Raw genomic sequence first — 19391 nt, 5'->3', positions numbered from 1 at the left:
TTAAGAGGAAAAAAAAAAAAGACTTTAAACAAAACAGTTGCCCATATTTGTAACACTGGAATATCATTCACTATGATGCTGGTATGTAATGTAATTTATCGTTTACAAATGAAAAGAAATACCATGTTTTAAAAAGATTTACTTATTTATTTGAAAGGTGTGCGTATGTGGGAGAGATTGTCCATCTGCTGGTTCTCTCCCAAAATGCCTGCAACAGCAGGGCTGAGTCAGGAGCCTGGGAACTCACTGTGGGACTCCCATATGGGTGGCAGGGACTTATCTAGAACCATCATCTGCTGCCTCTTGTGGTGTGTATTAGCAGGAAGCCGGAATCAGCAGCTGGGTGAGGACTGGAACTCAGGCACTCCAAAATGGGATGCAAGCATTCCAAGAGGCGTGTTAGCCACTGGGCCAAATGCCCACCCCAGAAATCTTAAACATAATTTTCTGTGATCATTTTGGTAACACAAAATTTGCTGTGGCTGGTGCTGTGGTACAGAGGGTTAATGCCCTGGCCTGAAGCGCTGGCATCCTGTATGGACGCCGGTTCGAGTCCTGGCTGCTCCACTTCCAATCCAGCTCTCTGCTATGGCCTGGGAAAGCAGTAGAAGTTGGCCCAAGTCCTTGGGCCCCTGCACCTGCGTGGGAGACCCAGAAGAAGCTCCTGGCTCCTGGCTTCAGATCAGCGCAGCTCTAGCCATTGTGGTCATCTGGGGAGTGAACCACCAGCAGATGGAAAACCTCTCTCTCTCTCTGCCTTTCCTCTCTGTGTAACTTTTTTTTTTTTTTTTGACAGGCAGAGTGGATAGTGAGAGAGAGAAAGGTCTTCCTTTTTGCCGTTGGTTCTCTGTGTAACTCTTTTAAATAAATAAATAAATCTTTAAAAAACAAAACCAAAATATACTTTTTGATTTTTTTTCTAGTTGAACTTCGAAAGTATCTTTGCGGCTAATCACTGGAATTATAAAAAATACCGTGCAACACTAAACCTGCCATAAGTTGGTCTGATAAGTAGAAAATAAAAACATGATTTGTGACAGTACCACAAGGTAACAGTAAAAAGAACAGGTAATATGCAATGTAATGTCTGCAGGTTGCTGTCCTCTAAGATTGAATATTTAAAGAAAGGAAAAATGGAAAAAAAATCAACATTCATGAGATTCTGTCATCCTGTGATGATTCTATACATCTCATTATAAATGAATGGATACTATTAATAACGGTGCCTTAGGGTATTTTTGAGCTCATTAATGTTGAGCAAAATTATAATTCATTTCTCAAACTGAAAATTAAAAAAAAAAACACTCTAGACTTGCGTTAATGTTAAATTGTATAAAACATCCAACGTAGAAGTAGGAATTCCAACTTAACATTGATATCGGCAGTATTAATACTTGTACGTCCTAACTCAGCCTACTTCAAGCAGGATGCCCAATAGATGCGGGGTATCTCATTAAACGGCACCGGAAAAGTTCTAGTTATTGAAACACGAGTTTAAAGGACCAAAGTGAGTTACCGAGAAACCAAATATGAGCTGCAAAGAAGTTGGGGTGAAGGCGAGGCGAGAGGGTTTATGCTTCACAGATGGGACAGAGAGAGGGGGAGAGAGGACATTTCCTGGGCCGGAGATTCAGGACCGTGTGCATCAGGCTGCACGCTTTCACAATGGCTGGGGCCTAGTCTGTGACGCGAATTTGTAAAGAGCTCGGAAAACTGCGCCTTGGACGTGGTGTTGTCTGTTCCTCCGGCTCCAAGGGTCCCTGCCTTCATGTATCACCGGTGCCGTCGCCGCTACGATGACTGCTGGTTGGCACTTTTGTTTACTCGCTAGCTATGGTGCACCAGGAGAACCCGATAAAGAAGAACCAAAAGCTCCGTTCTTTGTGAAGTTACCGAGTGGAAAGCGCTCCTCTTCCGCGCTCCGGGTCTAGCCCAGCGGACTGTCCTCAGCCGCGGCGAGACCGAGGGCAGCGCTACCGCCGCTCCAGGAGCGCTCCCGTCCGGGGGCGGGACCAGAGGAAACCCCGCCTCCCAAGCCCAATCCCAGCTCTCCGCCGGCGGACAGGAAGCGGCGGCGGTCCTAGCAGCCCGGGAACCGGCCCCCGCGCGCATGCGCACGCCTCTGGGGCGCCTGGGGGAGGGGGAGGGGCGGGCGGTAGGGGCGCGGCCCCGCGTGCCGGTTGGGTGCCCGCGCATCACGTGGCGAGGAAGGAGGCGGAGCCCCGGGGCCCCCGGGGAGGGGGCAGAGAAGAGGGAAGGAGCCAGGGAAGGAAAGCGGGGAAGGGAGGAAGGAAACGAACGAGGGGGAGGGAGGTCCCTGTTTTGGAGGAGCTGGGCGCGTTGCCGGCCCCTGAAGTGGAGCGAGAGGGTGGTGCTTCGCCGTTTCTCCTGCCGGGGGAGGTCCCGGCTTCCCGTGGAGGCTCCGGACCAAGCCCCTTCAGCTTCTCCCTCCGGATCGATGTGCTGCTATTAACCCGTGAGGAGGCGGCGGCAGCGGAAGATGGTGTTGCTGAGAGTGTTAATTCTGCTCCTCTCCTGGGCGGCGGGGCTGGGAGGTGAGGCACGACCCGGAGCGCCGGGGGCGCCGAGACCACAGCGGCCGCGCGGCGGAGCGATGGCCCGGCCGAGCGGAGCCCAGTCGCGCCGTGCCTGCCGCGGGCGCCTCAGTCAGCCCGGCCGGCCGGCGGCGCCACTCGGGCGCGCTGCGCTGCCCGCTCCCTATTGTCCCCCCGCGCCCCGACCGCGTTCCCTTCCGTGGCGGGCCGTGGAGACTCGGAGCCTCCCGTGAGGCCTTCCCCGCCCGGCCTCCCCCACCGCTCCGGCCGCGCGGGAGGCGGGAGTCGCCTCCGGGAAAAGCGAAGTGGGGAGATCCGGAGGCCAGGCGAGCGCTCAGCGCCCAGGCCGGCCGGGAGCTGCATCCTTCCAGCCCCGCCGGGCGGGCGCGGGCAGCGGCTGCGGGCTGGCGATCTTGGCCGCCGCCGTCCACCGCGCACCCTCCCGCGTCCTCCCCCAGCCCCTGCCCGGTGGCGGGTTCCGGAGCCCTCTCCGCCGCCGAGAACCGCCGCGCAGACTCGTGGGAAGTTGCGATGTTTGCGGCCGGGCTCGTGTATTGTTCTTTGCGGGCTGAGGCGATCCGGACCGGCTCGGTTCTGCGGAGGGGCCGCCCGCGGAGGGGCAGCGGGCATCTCCCGCTGCGGGGAGAAGGTGGCTTCGCACCGAGCGCCCGCGCGTTTGCAGAGGGTTCGCAGGAGGGTGTGTGTCCGTGGGGAGTGAAAACATTCTGTCGCCCTGGGGAAAGGCTTTGATAGGTAGCGGGGTGAGCGGTTTCGGCTTGTTCTGTGATCTGAAGGCGAGATGGGGTCGCTTAGAGGCGAAGGAGGGTCCCTGGGCGAGCCAGCTTGAGAGTTTTCTTAAACTCTCAGATGGGATAGACAAACAGCCGTCGTCAGTGGACTGTCAGAGCGGTGGCCCCCGCCTTACAAATTACAGTTAAATTGGCTAGAAGCATGTAATTTATTGCTGACTCGGGTTTGGAAACAGCAGTTTTTATTTCCACCGTGTCCTGGGATCTGCTGTTTTTTGTTCATGTGTAAAGTGGCTTATTCTAGGTGAGTGGTTTTGACTTACCCGGAAGTATACTTAAAGACATCAAAGTATGCTTAAAAGCATTGAATTAAAATTTTTTTCAGGGCTGCTTTGGATCGGCGGCTGTAGCCTCGTTTGATAATTGAGAAAGTATATGAGTGTTTCATGTAGTGTATTGTTTCTGCTCTTTTCTTCGTCGCGTTGACTTAGGACTGCAGGGCCAAGCATACTTCTATCCCGAGTCTCACTTAGTCTGCGTGTATGCTGTGCAGGCAGACTTCTGTTGCACTTTATAGCATTCGGTTGTTCCATAGACATTTTAGATGAAGAGCTGCCGGTGGATGTCTAGCTCTAAAAAGGATCATGTACTGGGGGCTTTCTCTGTAAGGTCCTTTTCTTGTAACATTTCTGTTTGTTCTAAGTGTGGCTTCCAGTAAATCACTTTTCTGCCCATTTTCACTTTTTGTGATTATAGATGAGGGTTGCCACTCTTCTCTGTGAAGTAATAAAAAGTAAGACAAATACATCAGGCTGCTGATGGGTCATAGTATATACATCTTTGCCTTTTTAAAAAATTTAAAGCAGTAAAAACCTGATGTTTGAAGTAAACTAACTGCATAATCTTTGCGGGTAAAGATCCTGATACAGAAATTTACTAATTCCAGAACTCTGCAGTCATTTATTGCATTAAACTGGCTGATTTTTTGGTGTTTCTGTTAAGCATAACTTTCTTAAAAGTACTTGGACTTTTTTGTTTGTTTTACAAGTAACATCAAGATTGTAGCATGAAGATATTATACTGTAATAGATACCATTTTCATCTGCTAATCTGAGCTGTTAAGTTTGTAAGATGTTTACATGATGATGATTTGTAGACCAGAGTACATTCAAATTAAATATATATTTGTTTTAGCAAATGTGAGAAATGAATATATTTGTATACATTAATAGTTGTAGAAATACAGATTTAACTTTAAAAATATCATTTTCAGATACTTAATGAAACTTTTAGTTTCCACTTTTCTAATTTGTTAATCATTGTTGTGTATAAATATTTTCATATTTTACATACACAGGGATGGGTGGTGGGGAGAGAGAATGAAAGACTTCAGAATCATAAAACTTAAACTTTCCTAATGCTGTCCATTTCTGGCACATGTCTCACCGGTTAAATTATATATAAAAATGCTTTTCTTTTTCATAACCATATTAGAAAATTATTGGAACTTTTCTGATTAGATACAGCCCTAGGAATTTTTATGCATGTGAGAATATATTTTTTAAGATTTATTTTATTTAATTAAAGACAGAGTTAGAGACAGAGAGAGAGAGATCTTCTATCCACTGGTTCACTCCCCAAATGGCTGCAATGGCCAGGGCTGGACAAGGCTGAAGCCAGGATCCAAGGAGCTTCATCCGGATCTCCCATGTGTGGGTACAGGACTCAAACACTTGGGCCATCTTCCTGCTTTCCCGGGCACAGGAGCAGGGAATTGGGTAGAAAGGGGAGCAGCCAAGACTCGAATCAAGCTTGAGAGTTCCGTGAGCACTGTTATTTTAAGGCCTCTTTCAGACCATCCCCTACAGTAACAGTATCTGCCATGTGTATGTGTGGGTTCTCCATTATGGGCTCAGTGGAATGGGCATGGAAGGCACTTCTCTGTTTTCTGGTGTGCTTTTAATAGCCCGTTTGAGACCTTCAAGGGTGTATATTATCTGATCAGTGGCTTAAGGAGCATTATTATGATATTTGTTATGTGACTGATACTGTTAGGAATTCCACTTTTCTTCCTTCCTTTCTTTCTTTTTTAAAGACTTATTTATTTGAAAAGCAGAGTTAGAGCATTATTTTCCGTCTGCTGGTTCAATCCCCAAATGGCCGCAATGGCCAGGCCAAAGCCAGGAGCCTGGAACTCCATCCTGGTTTCCCATGTCAGTGTCAGGGACCCAAGAACTTGTGCTATCTTCCCCTGCTTTCCCAGGTGGATTATCAGGGAGCTGCATTGGAAGTAGAGCAGCCAGACTTGAAGTGGCCCTCAGATGGGATGCCAGTGCTGCAGGCAGCAGCTTTACCCACTGTGCCACAGTGCCAGATCCCCCATTTCTCAACATTTATGAGAGAAGGGTAAGTTGAAGAAATTGAAGCTTGCAGAGATAATTTTTTCTACCATTATCCACGTGAAACTGTGAATTAGACTTTCAAACCCAAATCATTTTGATCTCAAAGCCTGTTTCTTTTTCTTTTTTCAACAAAGACCTATGTGTTTGTTTATTTAAAAGGCAGAGTGACAGAGAGGGAGAAAAGAGGAGGAAGTTCCTGTCCTCTGGTTCATGCTACAAATGGCCGTAACAGCCAAGGCTGGGCCAGGCCAAAGTCAGGAGCCAGGGACTCCATCCAGGTCTCCACTGTGGGTGGCAAGGACCCTAGGACTTGAGTCATTATCTGCTGCCTCCTGGGATGTGCATTAGCAAGAAGCTGGGTCAGAAACAGAGGCGGGACTCTCCTAGGCGCATCCAGTAGTGACATCCTAACTTCCTGTGCCACAATGCCAACTCTTTTTGTTACTTCATTGCATTACTTTGTAATGGTTAGAAAACTTTTGCTAACAATGGGATCCGCTCTTTTTGTTCATGTGTAAAGTGGCTTATTCTAGGTGAGTGCTTTTGACTTACCCGGATGTATACTTAAAGACATCAGAGTATGCTTAAAAGCATTGAATTAAATTTTTTTTCAGAGATGCTTTGGATCCGCGGCTGTAGCCTCATTTGATAATTGAGAAAATATATGCGTTTACTAGAATGACTGAATCTAAAGTACAGTCCTTGTGGAGTACCAAAAATGTGGTTTGTATGTGTGGAGAGGATTGAGAGCAGGGCAAGGGCAGTCATTGGCCATGGCTACTAACACAAAATTTCAGTGAGAGACCTATGTGACCACTAACTGGGGAGATAAATTGTAAATAGGAACAGCTGTGGATAGAGAAACACATGGAACTTCAAATCAGCCCTAAGCCTGAAAGAATAGGTGCAGATACTCTGAATTGATTTGCATTTGGTCTGCTTTTCAATGGGCAACTCCGTGTAACAAGCCTAGGTAAAGAACCCCAGAGTTCCTTTTTTTAAAATTAAAAAACATTTTTTTTTTTTTTTTTTAGGAACAATTGATTTATTTAATGATTGTTAATGATTCTTCCTAGCAGCTCTAAAAAGTCTGCTTGTTCTGACTAAAAATCCAGCAGTGGTAATTCTAACTAATCTAGCTGTCAATTTTCATCCTGGGAAAAAAGCAGCAGTGTCAAGGATAAGTGGAAAAACTGTAATAATCCTACCAGTTGGATTCCTGCAAGGGCAGCAGTGCGATGCTTTGCCTTGGTGCTGGTAGGGGTAGTCCTGACCCAGCTAGGTTGTAGGAGACCACAGTGCTGGGAAGTTTTTGGGGAATGTAGGCTCTCTGATCTGGGTGTACTCATTCTGAAGCTGCTGCAGTTCCAGCTGGATAGTGTGAGGCATGCAGCTCCATCATTGCTGTGTAGTCACCAGGGTTTATTGTGTGCTTGTGATTGGTGTTGTGTTGTGTGAGAAGAAAAGTAAAATAGCATTTAGTATGTCAGGGTAGACAAAATATGGATACAAAAATATAGTTTCAGTTACGTGTTGTACTTGCAGCTGAAATTAAGGTTTGTTAAACTGGAGGGCCATTCCACAGTTGGGAAGCTTTTTTAAGTAAGAGAATGGTTTCTAGTTCAGTAAGATGCTTGTAGGTTTACTAGCCTGGCATGGATACAACATGGCAGGAAAGAAGGAGAGATGCTAACTGGGTCTTGATAACCAGGACTGTCGTTATTTATGTAATAGGTCATGATTATTATGATGTAGAATATTACAAAATGTTGACTGGAACCTGTGTTAAGTTGGGCTATGATACAATAAGGGATACATGAGCTGCTTGATGAATTGGGTGATTGAGTCTTGGATTAGAGTAGTTGTTGTAGAATTAAGTGTAGAAATTATATGGAAGAAAACTGGAAAGGCTTGGCAAATGTTCAGTATGAATGAAACTAGCAAAATTTACTGAGGGCGCACAGTTGTATCTAGGTCTCAGAGGTCATTACATTGGAGAGCGTAATTTTATAAAACTTTGAAGAGCTGATTCTTTGATGTTGAAAATGTGTAAGAGTTTGAGTCTTGATAGAAGATTAGAGGTTGGGGTGGGTGTCATTTTCTGGGATTTAGTTTTAGTTGCATGCTGGTTCTTGGGGACTAGTTAAAACTTTGTATGGATTTTCAGTAATCTGTGACTAAATATGGGAAAGTGCTGTTCTAGATGGTGAGTGGAGGAAGTTTAGTGAATTTGGAATGAGGGGAAAATTAGATTTAAAGGTATACTAACAAGGATTTTTTTTTCTACCCCCTCTCCCCCTTTACGATTTATTTACGTTATTTGAAAGGCAGAGTTAAAGAGAGGAAGAGGCATAGAGAGAGAGGTCTTCCATTCGCTGGTTCGTTACCCAAATGGCCAAAACGACCTGAGCTGGGCTGATCCGAAGCCAGGAGCCTGGAGCTTTTTCTGGGCCTCCCACGCAGGTGCAGGGGCCCAAGCATTTGGGCCTTCTACTGCTTTCCCAGGCCACAGCAGAGAGCTGGATGGGAAGTGGAGCAGCCAGAACCCGAACCAGTGCCCATATGGGTTGCTGCCACTGCAGGTGGTGGCTTTACCGGCTATGCCACAGCACTGGCAAAACACCTCCCCCCTCTTTTTTCTAAAATAACTTTACGGCTGGCACTGTGGCATAGTGGGTAAAGCCACCGCCTGCAGTGCTGGCATCCCATATGCGCGCCAGTTCTAGTCCCAGCTGCTCCACTTCCAATCCAGCTCTCTGCTGTGGCCTAGGAAAGCAGTAGAAGATGGCCCTAGTCCTTGGGCTCTTGCACCCATGTGGGAGACCCGGAATAAACTCCTGGCTTCGGATCAGCCCAGCTCTGGCCATTGTGGCCAACTGGGGAGTGAACCATCGGATGGAAGACCTCTCTTTCTCTCTCTGCCTCTTCTCTCTCTCTGTAACTCTGACTTTCAAATACATAAGTAAATCTTTAAAAACAAATAAAGTAACTTTCCTTAAGTTGGTATTGGGTTCTTTGGTTCACCAATATGCTTGATACTATTGATATATGATTATGTGTAGTTTGCACATTTTTTTTTTTTGCACCGAATAAACTTCTTTTACTCCATTTCCACAAACTTTTTGAAGTACCCTCATATGCAAATTGTGAACTTTCTATTTCAGAGACAAACTCCGGAAAACAATGGGATTTTTGTACTTTAGCCAAATGTGTGTGTGATGTGTGAAGCAAAACTCTTTTTTCCTTTATCTTTGCTTGATACTCATGGTGGCAAGATGCAAAAACATGGACAAACATTTGAATCTTTGAACCTTGGATTTAGCTTTTAATAGAATACAGCTAGGATTGTATATTTATGAATTGATTGGTCATTAATTTGCCTTGTTTTCATTTCCTAAGAATTAAATGGAATACTTTGTAAAAGTGCTGAAGAGACTTTACAGTGCTAAACAAGTAGCATTAAATTATGTATTTCTAGGCCTATATATTTGGAGTCTTAGTTACAAAATACAAATTAATAAAATTTATTTATAAAAAATAATTTAAGATGCCTGCAGTGGTTTTATTCTTGACAGGTTGGAGCTGAGGCTAGGAACTCAATTCAGGTCTCTCATATAAGTGGCAAAAATGTAGCCTCTGGAGCTATCACCCTTGATCTTCAAGGGTCTACACTAGCAGGAAGCTGGGACCAGGAGCTGGGGCTGTTCTCCAAATGCAGGTACTCTTGTATGGAACACGGGCATTTAAACTGATACGCCCAGGATCCATCCCAATAAAGTTTATTTTTAGCAGTTGAAATATTAGAGCATCATTGTACACATTAGAAAAGCAAAATTTAAGAAAATTCTTAATTCCTTCTCCAACAGAATTTTATCACTTTTTAATATTAATAATTTAGTCTTTTAAAATGGTTGTTATGAACTTACATCATAGTAATTATACAGGATCCTTTCAAAAATTACAATGTGTATACTTTCAAAAATTACTGTGTAGTTAAAATGTATGCAAAGCAGATTCTGAGGTATTTGTAAGTAGTAAAGTTTAAATCTTATATTCTTGCTTATATTTTTTCTATCATTTAGATACTCTTTTTTTTATTTCAAGCTGCTTTATGATTAAGTAACTGACCAGTATTTTTAGTTTTTTTTTTTTTTTTTAAGATTTATTTATTTGAAAGGTGGAGTTAGAGAGGTGAAGGTAGAGGCAAAGAGAGATCTTCATCTGCTGTTTCACTCCCTAAATGGCTGCAGCAGCCAGAGCTGAGCTGATCTGGAGCCAGGAACTTCTTCCGGGTCTCCCACACAGGTGCAGGGACCCAAGCACTTGGGCCATCTTCTGCTGCTTTCCCAAGCCATAGCAGAGAGCTGGATCAGAATTGGAGTAGCCAAGTCTTGAACTAGCATCCATATGGGATGCCTGCACTGCAGGCAGCGACTTTACCCCCTACACCACAGCGCAGGCCCCTGACCAGTACTTTTTTTTTTTTTTTTAATCTTGTTTGTTTGAAAGGCGGAATTAGAGAAAAATCTTCCGTCTGTGAGTTCACTCCCTAAATGGCTGCAATGGCTGGAGATAGGCCAGGCTGAAGCCAGGAGTCTGGATCTCTCTCCAGTTCTCCCAAGGGGATAGTAGGAACCCAGATACTTGGGCCATCTTCTGCTGCTTTTCCAGGCACATTAGCCTTCAGCTGTATTGGAAGTGGAGCTGTAGAGACTTGAACTGGTGCTGGTATGGGTGCTGGTGTCAGGGGTAGTGGATTATCCTGCTGCTCCAGGGTGCCAGCCCTAATCTGTATCTTTACTAAGATGGGAGTTGTGGGAAAGAAGTAACTTTATTTTTAGTCTGGATGTTAAAGGACGCAGCACTGTGTCTAGCTCACATTAGGATTTATAATAAGTACATGTTTTTAAGACCACATAATTGTTAAATAAATTGCTTGGTCAGTGGACTGACTTTTTGGATACATGTTATTTAGCTATTTACTATATTCAACGGAGGTTGTATTCTAGTGAAGCAGCCTTGGTAGTACTGGCTGTCAGCTGGATTATGGAAATAGCCTCATTATAGGAAACTGAGTGTCATAATGGTTTTTGTTAAAGTTGGAATATTTCTGGTAAATTAGAAAGTGACCCCCCGGTTAGTACAGTAGATTATCAGAACTCCAAATGTATAACAAGTATTAGGTGTTTTGATCTAACATAGTGGAGAGGACACTTTTGTTGTCAGCTTTGGAAATGCGTTGTCATTCATGTTCTTACATTTTTTTTGGAAGTAAAAACTTGATAGAAACATTTTAAATTTTAAATTTTAAATTTAAATTTAAAATTTTAAATTTTCTTGATAACATAGAAAATTCAATTTTATTCACATAATAGCAAGAATCTTTTAGTGATTCTGGGATCTCTGGGAACAGTAGACTGTTTGGTTGGGAGGAGCCTTTTTTCTTTGGGTGCAGAGCAAAGCCCTAAATGGTTCTCAACTATGAGGCAGAGGCAGATGTTTTAGGGTGTGATAGGGAAGAAAGATGCAGTAATGAGTGAGAATGGATTTTGGCTAAAACTAAGGGTGTAGGATAGATGTATAGCAACATTGGGGTGGTGGCTGGAGCCCTTTTTTTTTTTTTCCTTTGGTGTGTGAATGTTGAGAGTGCTGTAGGTAGGTTGAAAATCAAATTTTGGGCTGGCGCTGTGGTGTAGTAGGTTAAGCTCCCATCTTTGGCAATGGCATCCCTTTTGGACACTGCTCCATTTGCAATCCAGCTCTCTGCTATGGCCTGGGAAAGCAGTGGAAGATGGCCCAAGTGCTTAAGCCCCTGCACCCACGTGTGAGACCTGGAAGAAGCTCTCAGCTTCTGGCTTTGGATTGGTGCTGGGTAGTGAACCAGCGGATCAAATACCTCTCTCTGTCTCTCCCTTTCCCTGTCTTTAACTCTGCCTCTCAAATATATAAATCTTGGGGGAAAAAATAAAGAAAATCAAATTTCTTATGTGGATTATGCCTGTACTTTTTTTAAAAATAAGATTTATTTATTTATTTGAAAGAGTTACAGGGAGAGAGAGAGGTTTTTCATCCTATGTATGGTTCACTCCCCAGTTGGCTGCAACGGCTGGAGCTGTGTTGATCCGAAGCCAGGGACCACCTGGGTGCTGGGGCCCAAGGACTTGGGCCATCTTCTGCTGCTTTCCCAGGCCGTAGCAGACGGCTGGATTGGAAGTGGAGCAGCCATATGGGATGCTGGTGCTTCAGGCCAGGGCGTTAACCCCTACGGCCCCGCCTGTACTTACTTGAAATTGGATAAAAGAGTTTCAGAACTGCATAGAAACCTAAACTGAATACACATTTCCATTTTTGGATTTTAAAATTTTATGTTAGTGGTAGAAGTTTAATAAATTCACCATTTTTTAATTAATTAAATATGTTATACTCTTTGTGACTTAGTTTACAGTTTGTAAAAGAGCTACATGTACTTCTGAGCTAAATAGCTTAGAAACTAGCTTATTTCAAAAACTAGGTGTGTCAAAATGTCTTTAATTGTAGACACACACCCTCTTATCTTGAACTTCCACTTGTAACTGTATAGTGTAGATATTTGTTTCTAGAAGATGATTTGACAGGATTCTAGTAAAGGAACTGGGTTAAATTTGAAGTTATGTTGTAGAAGTAGCTTATCCAAGAGTACATTAGGCGGGCGCCACAGCTCACTAGGCTAATCCTCCGCCTGCGGTGCCTGCACCCTGGGTTCTAGTCCTGGTTGGGGCATCAGATTCTGTCCCGGGTGCTCCTCTTCCAGTCCAGCTCTCTGCTGTGGCCCAGGAGGGCAGTGGAGGATGGCCCAGGTCCTTGGGCCCTGCACCCGCATGGGAGACCAGGAAAAGCACCTGGCTCCTGGCTTCGGATCAGTGCGGTGTGCCGGCTGCAGCGGCCATTTGGGGGTGAACCAACGGCAAAAAGGAAGACCTTTCTCTCTGTCTCTCTCTCTCACTGTCGAACTCTGCCTGTCAAAAAAAAAAAAAAAAAAAAAAGGAGTACATTAAAGGTTCTTAGGTAGATTGCTGAAAAATGGAAGGTAAGAGTTCCTGGAAGCCTACATGTTCTCATACTGGAGAACACTTCTGTATGATGTTCAGAGCTTCATGATCAGTGTATGCGAGATAAAGTGCACTGGTCAACATAGTATGATGCTTAAGATACAGTTGCTGACTCAAGTAGGAAAGATATATACTTTTATGTTGGGGGAAAACTAATTTTGAAATCATACAAGTGAAAAGTCTGTTGAAAACAACTTGATTACAAGTAATCTTTTTGAGGAATGGAACTGAGCCAGCCTTAGCTAATTCTTACACATCCTCTCATTTATTGTAATTGAGTTTTTCTGTAAATAGGAAGACTTGTAATGTCAAAATATTTTTGTAGATTTTCTTCTCCAGTTTTTAAGGTTGTAGAAGCAACTTTTTTGGGTATAGACAGGAAAAACTATTATTTTATGATACTGCTATCTCACACAGAGGATGATATTAACCTGCCATCAATAAGACACGTTCTGATTGTTGTTTTCCTCCTAATGTTAATGAAATTTTCATTCTGTTTTTTTTCCCCTTATTCTTGTATTTAATTTAGATTGAGAAATAAGATTGTTAAGTTTTAGATTCAAGGGTTGGGAAGAAAGCTTTTGCTTCTATTAAAAGGATTTCTGGTAGGTAAGAAGCTATCTAACCATGGAATATGGAAAGTAGTCATATAGCTAGGATTTATAAAGTACTTATTATATATTGAACACTGTTTTTGAAGCATTTTTTTCTATTAAGTATTAACACATTCCTCACAACATCTCTGTAAATCTTGTTATTCTAGTTTTATAAACGAGGGAGTAGGATCAGGGAGGACAACTTATCCAAGATCAGGAAAGTCACATCGTTACTAATTGGGGAGAAGCAAGGGTTTGAGTATAGTCAGCTTGGCTCTAGAGTTCCTGCTCTTCAACACTACTGTATCTCTAAGAAACACTGTATGTTTTAACAATTATTGTGTAGTGGAATTGTCATTCTTAGATCTTGCCTTTGCACATGGGTTGGCACATTTTGCCATCATAGTGTAGTTTAGGCTCTTTCTACAGTATTTGAGCTATTTGCCTTTTATTTCCTACTTCTAGAAAATTTTTTAAATTTTTAATTAGTTTTTGACAGATTCAATATGGTTTGTCGATACAATTCTAAGAACATAATGATATTCCCATCGTCTCTCTCCCTCTCTCCTTCCTTCCTCCTTTTCTCCCTCCCATCCACCTTTTTTTTTTTTTTTTTTTTTTTGACAGGCAGAGTGGACAGTAAGAGAGACAGAGAGAAAGGTCTTCCTTTGCCGTTGGTTCACCCTCCAGTGGCCGCCGCGGTAGGCGCGGTGCGGCCGGCGCACCGCGCTGATCCGGTGGCAGGAGCCAGGTGCTTCTCCTGGTCTCCCATGGGGTGCAGGGCCCAAGTACTTGGGCCATCCTCCACTGCACTCCCTGGCCACAGCAGAGAGCTGGCCTGGAAGAGGGGCAACCGGGACAGAATCTGGTGCCCCGACCGGGACTAGAACCCGGTGTGCTGGCGCTGCAAGGTGGAGGATTAGCCTAGTGAGCCGCGGCACCGGCCTCCCATCCACCTTTATTCTCAATTTCTTTTTTTAGTTTTTGAGATAACATTTTAAATTTATATTACAGTAAAAAGGCTTACTACTTCACCAAATAAGAAATTTAACAAATATAAAACAAAAAGACACTAGTTTAGTAGGAATATAGACAATGGCTAAAAACAGTAATTGAGGGGCTGGCGCCCTGGCTCACTTGGCTAATCCTCTGCCTGCAGCGCCGGCATCCCATATGGGCACAGAGTTCTAGTCCAGGTTGCTCCTCTTCCAGTCCAGCTCTCTGCTGTGGACCGGGAGGGCAGTGGAGGATGGCCCAGGTCCTTGGGCCCCTGCACCCACATGGGAGACCAGGAGGAAGCACCTGGTTCCTGGCTTCGGATCAGCTCAGCGCCTGCTGTAGCGGCCATTTGGGGGGTGAACCAAAGGAAGGAAGACCTTTCTCTCTGTCTCTCTCTCTCACTGTCTGTAACTCTACCTGTCAAATAAAAAAAAAACAACAACAATAATTGAGTGGAAAAATGACCATTTCACCCAAATACAGTAAATTTTAAAGCAATCATAGATCACTAAAACTATAGTAGTATAGCCTCCGGTGCTGTGGCACAGTGGGTTAAAGCACCAGCTTGCAGTGCCAGCATCCCATATGGTTGCTGGTTCGAGTCCAGGCTGCTCTGCCTGTGATCCAGCTCTCTGCTGTGGCCTGGGAAAGCAGTAGAAGATGGCCCAAGTCCTTGGGCCCTTATAACCATGTGGGAGACACAGAAGTAAAGCTCAGCTCTGGTTGTTATGGCCATTTGGGGGGTGAGCCAGTGGATGGAAGACCTCTCTCTCTCTCTGTAACTCTTGTCTTTCAAATAAATAAGAAATAAATCTTAAAAAAAAAAACAAAAACAACTATAGTAGTATAACATTCTTAACCGCTGGTTTGACAAAGGTATAAAACCAATTTTCACAAAACTATGTTTGTGACAATACTGATACACAGAAGCATTTCTTTCTTTTTGTAACTTTAGCTCCCACATATAAGGGAGAATGTGCAGTATTTGTCTTTCTGTGTCCCGTTGGTTTCCACCCAACATGATGTCCTCCAGTTGTGTCCATTTTGCTGCAAAGAACCATTTTCCCTTTAGTCAAGTCAAGTTCTTTACAGAGTTGTTTTTTTTTTTAATGTGAGAAAATGTTTACACTTGGGGGAAAAAGAGCACATTTCATACCATTATGTTCAATACTGTTTCAGTTTTGTCATAGGTAAATTTTCATCTACATTAATTTTAAAAGCTTGAGCACCAAATCTCTGGGGAGATGAAGGTAGATTATGTTTTGCCACGTTACTATACTTCTGTAATTAGGAAAAGTAATGTTTTAAAAGGCACATTACCTTTAGTAAATACCTGTGACCTGGTGACTTTGAGAAAAATTTCAGGAAATAATAATGTTCTCTAATCGTAAAGAGAGAGCGCCCTTCCAACCTTCAGTGGCAAGGAGGCCAAGTTATGTTTTTTCCTACTTCTCATAACTTGTTGGTCATTTTCCTACCACTCTTGCATGTGGGTGATTCTTAGTATTACTTACTTTTTTTCCACTGTTTTTTAAATTTATTTTTAAAATTATCTTTCTCCATCTCATAGATCCAATCAGTTTTTCTGCCAGTTTTACATATTGCATTTACTTGATGTACAGTGTTTATCTTTTCTAACTTTTTAATCTTGAAAATTTATATATTTTCTGAAAGATTAGACAAATGCATAGTACAACTAGCATTGTAGGCCTTTCACCTAAATCTATTAGTGGTTACCTTTTTATTTTTCTCTTTAGTAACTTATATTTTTCATCTTTTAAAAAGATTTATTTATATATTTGAAAGGTAGAGTTACAGAGAGAGAGAGAAATATCTTCCACTTGCTTTTCATTCCCCGAATGGCTACAGTGGCTGGGGCTGGGCCAGTCTGAAGCCAGGATCCTGGAACACCATCCCAGACTCCAGTATGGGTGGCAGGGTTCCAAGCATTTGGACCATCTTCTCTTGCCTTCCCATATGCATTAGCAGGGAGCTGGATCAGAAGCAGAGAAGTCAGGGCCCGAGCTAGCACTCTAGTGTAGGATAGTGGCATCACAAGTGGCAGCTTAGCCTGCTCTGTTGTAACACTAACCCCTAAATTAATTTGTTTCAAAGCCATCTAAAAGTAAGTTGAACCCCTAAATATTTCAGTATGCATCCATCTTCCAAGAGTAAGGACATTGGCCTATATAACCAAGAAGTGTGGGATGTTCAAATCTCCAGTGGTCTTGTAATTATTAGGCATCTTGTGAATTTATTGTTGCTTTGTGAGAGCTGTATTTCTAACAAGTAAATTAAGAACGAGAAAATCAAATGCTGTTGGTATGCTTTCTTTTCTGAGTAGGTAAAGTAATAAGAGAAAGAAAAGGATATTGACAGAATAACTGTTACAGCTGTTTTGTGTAGGCAGGAACAATGGAATGAAAACATAGCCTTGAGGCTATCACATCATGGGGCCTCTTCTGATAAAGATGTTAGTAAGAATGAGCCCAGCTCTAGAATATGTTAGGTAGGGCGAAAAATCAGTGACAGTCAAATGGAACATTACTTGACACAGATAAACAGCAATTATATAGAAACTTCCTTGATGGAAGCGCTCCTTTTCCACTGATGTCAGATTAGAAATATTTTATTGTATTCAAGGTTGAAAGTGTTTTAATTTCATCATTGTCAGGTAACACCTGTTCTCTATTGTTGAGGTCTTTATGTTAGAACTTCTTCAGAAAGTATTCTGTTCTTTATCAGGATAAAAGGAATTGAGATTAGCATCTTTTTTTTTTTTAAGGTTTATTTATTTGAAAGGCAGAGTTACAGAGGCAGAGGCTGAGAGAGAGAGAGAGAGAGAGAGAGAGAGAAAATCTTCCATCTGCTGGTTCACTCTCCAAATGGCCACAATGGCTGGAGTTGGTCTAATCCGAAGCCAGGAGCAGGGAGCTTCTTCTGAATCTCCCATGTGGGTATAAGGGCCCAAGGACTTGGGCCATCTTCTGCTGCTTTCACAGGCTATAGCAGAGAGCTGAATCTGAAGAGGAGCAGCTAGGACTCAAAATGATGCCCATATGGGATGCCAGCACTGCCGGTGGTGGCTTTTACCTGCTATACCACAGTGCTGGTCCCAAGATTGGCATCTTTTGAGTCCTTCCTGTTACTGTCTCTGTTCATTTTCTTTTCTTTTCTTTTTTTTTTTTTTCCCACAGGCAGAGTGGACAGTGAGAGAGAGACAGAGAGAAAGGTCTTCCTTTTTGCCGTTAGTTCACCCTCCAATGGCCGCCGCGGCCGGCGCATTGCGCTGATCCGAAGCTGGGAGCCAGGTGCTTCTCCTGGTCTCCCATGGGGTGCAGGGCCCAAGCACTTGGGCCATCCTCCACTGCACTCCCGGGCCACAGCAGAGAGCTGGACTGGAAGAGGGGCAACCGGGACTAGAACCCGGTGTGCCGGCGCTGCAAGGCAGAGGATTAGCCAATTGAGCCGTGGTGCCGGCCTCTGTTCATTTTCTTAAGAAAGAATTTTAGTTATTTTTTTCATTTTATTTGAAAGAGAGAATGGGAGAGAGAGACAGACAGACATTCTCTAAATGCCCAGAACAGCCAGTGCTGGGCCAGTATGGAAGCCAAGAGCCTAGAACTTAATCCAAGTCTTCTACATGGGTGTCAGGGACCCGAGTACTTGAGCCATCACCTGCTGCTTCCTGCAGTGCACATGAACAAGAAGCTGGATCAAAGTGGAAAAGCTAGGACTTGAACCAGGCACTTGCATTGCAGGCATCTCAAGTGGTGATTCAACTGCTCCCAGTTGTCTGGCCCCCTGTTGTTCATTTTGCTTTTCGTAGATAATATGAATATATCAAACAGTGATAAACACCTTCAGAGCTATGTTCAGGGCCGGCAGTATAACACTACTTTGTTTTTGTTCTTATTGTTAGACTAGTAGGCTGTTTCCTTTCATACAAATCTGTTTCAGTTTATTATGGGATACAAATCACATGTTAATTTAAATGGCAGAAAGCCCTTGGAAGTAATTTCTGTGCTTATACTTTGGTAGTTGCTTGTATCCTGGTTATCCCATCTTTGTATCACCTAGCCCAGATGTTCCCCTTGTCTCCTAAAGGCATGCTGGATACCTCTAGTTAAGTGTCTACGGGCATTCCAGACTTAGGATGCCCCAAATCAAACCTCTGCTTCCCCTCCTGTGTAACTTGTCACCTGTAGTCCTTCCCTTTTCAGGCCACAAAAGTTTCATTCTTCCTTTGCTCAGACCAGAAACCTTGAGTCATCCTTAATTCCTTTCTTATATTCATGCCCTGTGCAAGAAATCCTGCACAGCAGCAAGCCCTGTCAGCTCCTCCTTCAGAGAATATGTAGTATATGACGACTTATCACCAGCTCCACTGCTACCAGCAAACATCCGTCTCTCTTAGATTGCTGTCAGACCTGCTACCTGTTCTTCTTGCTTCTTGTCTCTTTCTAGTTTCTTTTCAACATAGTTGTCAGTATGATTCTATTCAGAAGTTATTTCCTTGGTTTAAAATTAATCATTGGCAAATAGAATACTTCTAAATGGTTAAACTGATGATGTTTATGTTGTGAATTGTACCGTAATGAGAAAAAAAAAATGATGGGGTGTACATTTGGCACAATTGGTGGGACGTGGCTTGGGATACCTGCATCCTGGATCCACGTGCCTGGGTTCAAGTCACAGCTCTTCTCCCAATTCCAGCTTTCTGCTGGTGCACACCCTGGGAGGCAGAAGGTGATGGCACCCATATGGGATACCTAGAGAGAATTCTTGAATCTTGATTTCAGCCTGGCCTACCCCCAGCTATTGCAGGCATTTGGGTAATGAATTAGTGGATAGGAAATTCTCTCTCTGTGTCTCTCTCTTCCTTAAAAAAAAAAAAAAAAAAAAAAAAAATCAGCAAAAAAAAAAAAAAAATTAAGTGGCTTGCATTGTGTAAAAGTAAAAGTCCTACAATGGTTTATAAGACTGCACACAATGCCTATCC

General features: G+C 43.5%; 1 protein-coding gene across 1 annotated transcript in view; it reads left to right on the top strand.

Annotated features, from left to right (window-relative positions):
* Positions 1 to 2248: 2248 nt before the first annotated feature.
* ADAM10 (ADAM metallopeptidase domain 10) overlaps positions 2249 to 19391 on the top strand; it is a 147501-nt gene continuing 130358 nt past the window's right edge. The window contains exon 1 of the mRNA XM_062206009.1: positions 2249 to 2555. Within this exon, the coding sequence (XP_062061993.1) occupies positions 2501 to 2555 (55 nt within the window). The 5' untranslated portion in view covers positions 2249 to 2500. The remainder of the gene's footprint in view (positions 2556 to 19391) is intronic.

The sequence above is a fragment of the Lepus europaeus genome, chromosome 11 (assembly GCF_033115175.1).
Source record: "Lepus europaeus isolate LE1 chromosome 11, mLepTim1.pri, whole genome shotgun sequence".
Taxonomy (NCBI): domain Eukaryota; kingdom Metazoa; phylum Chordata; class Mammalia; order Lagomorpha; family Leporidae; genus Lepus; species Lepus europaeus.
Note: the sequence above shows the minus strand (reverse complement) of the source record. Positions and strands in the feature narration are given on the sequence as shown.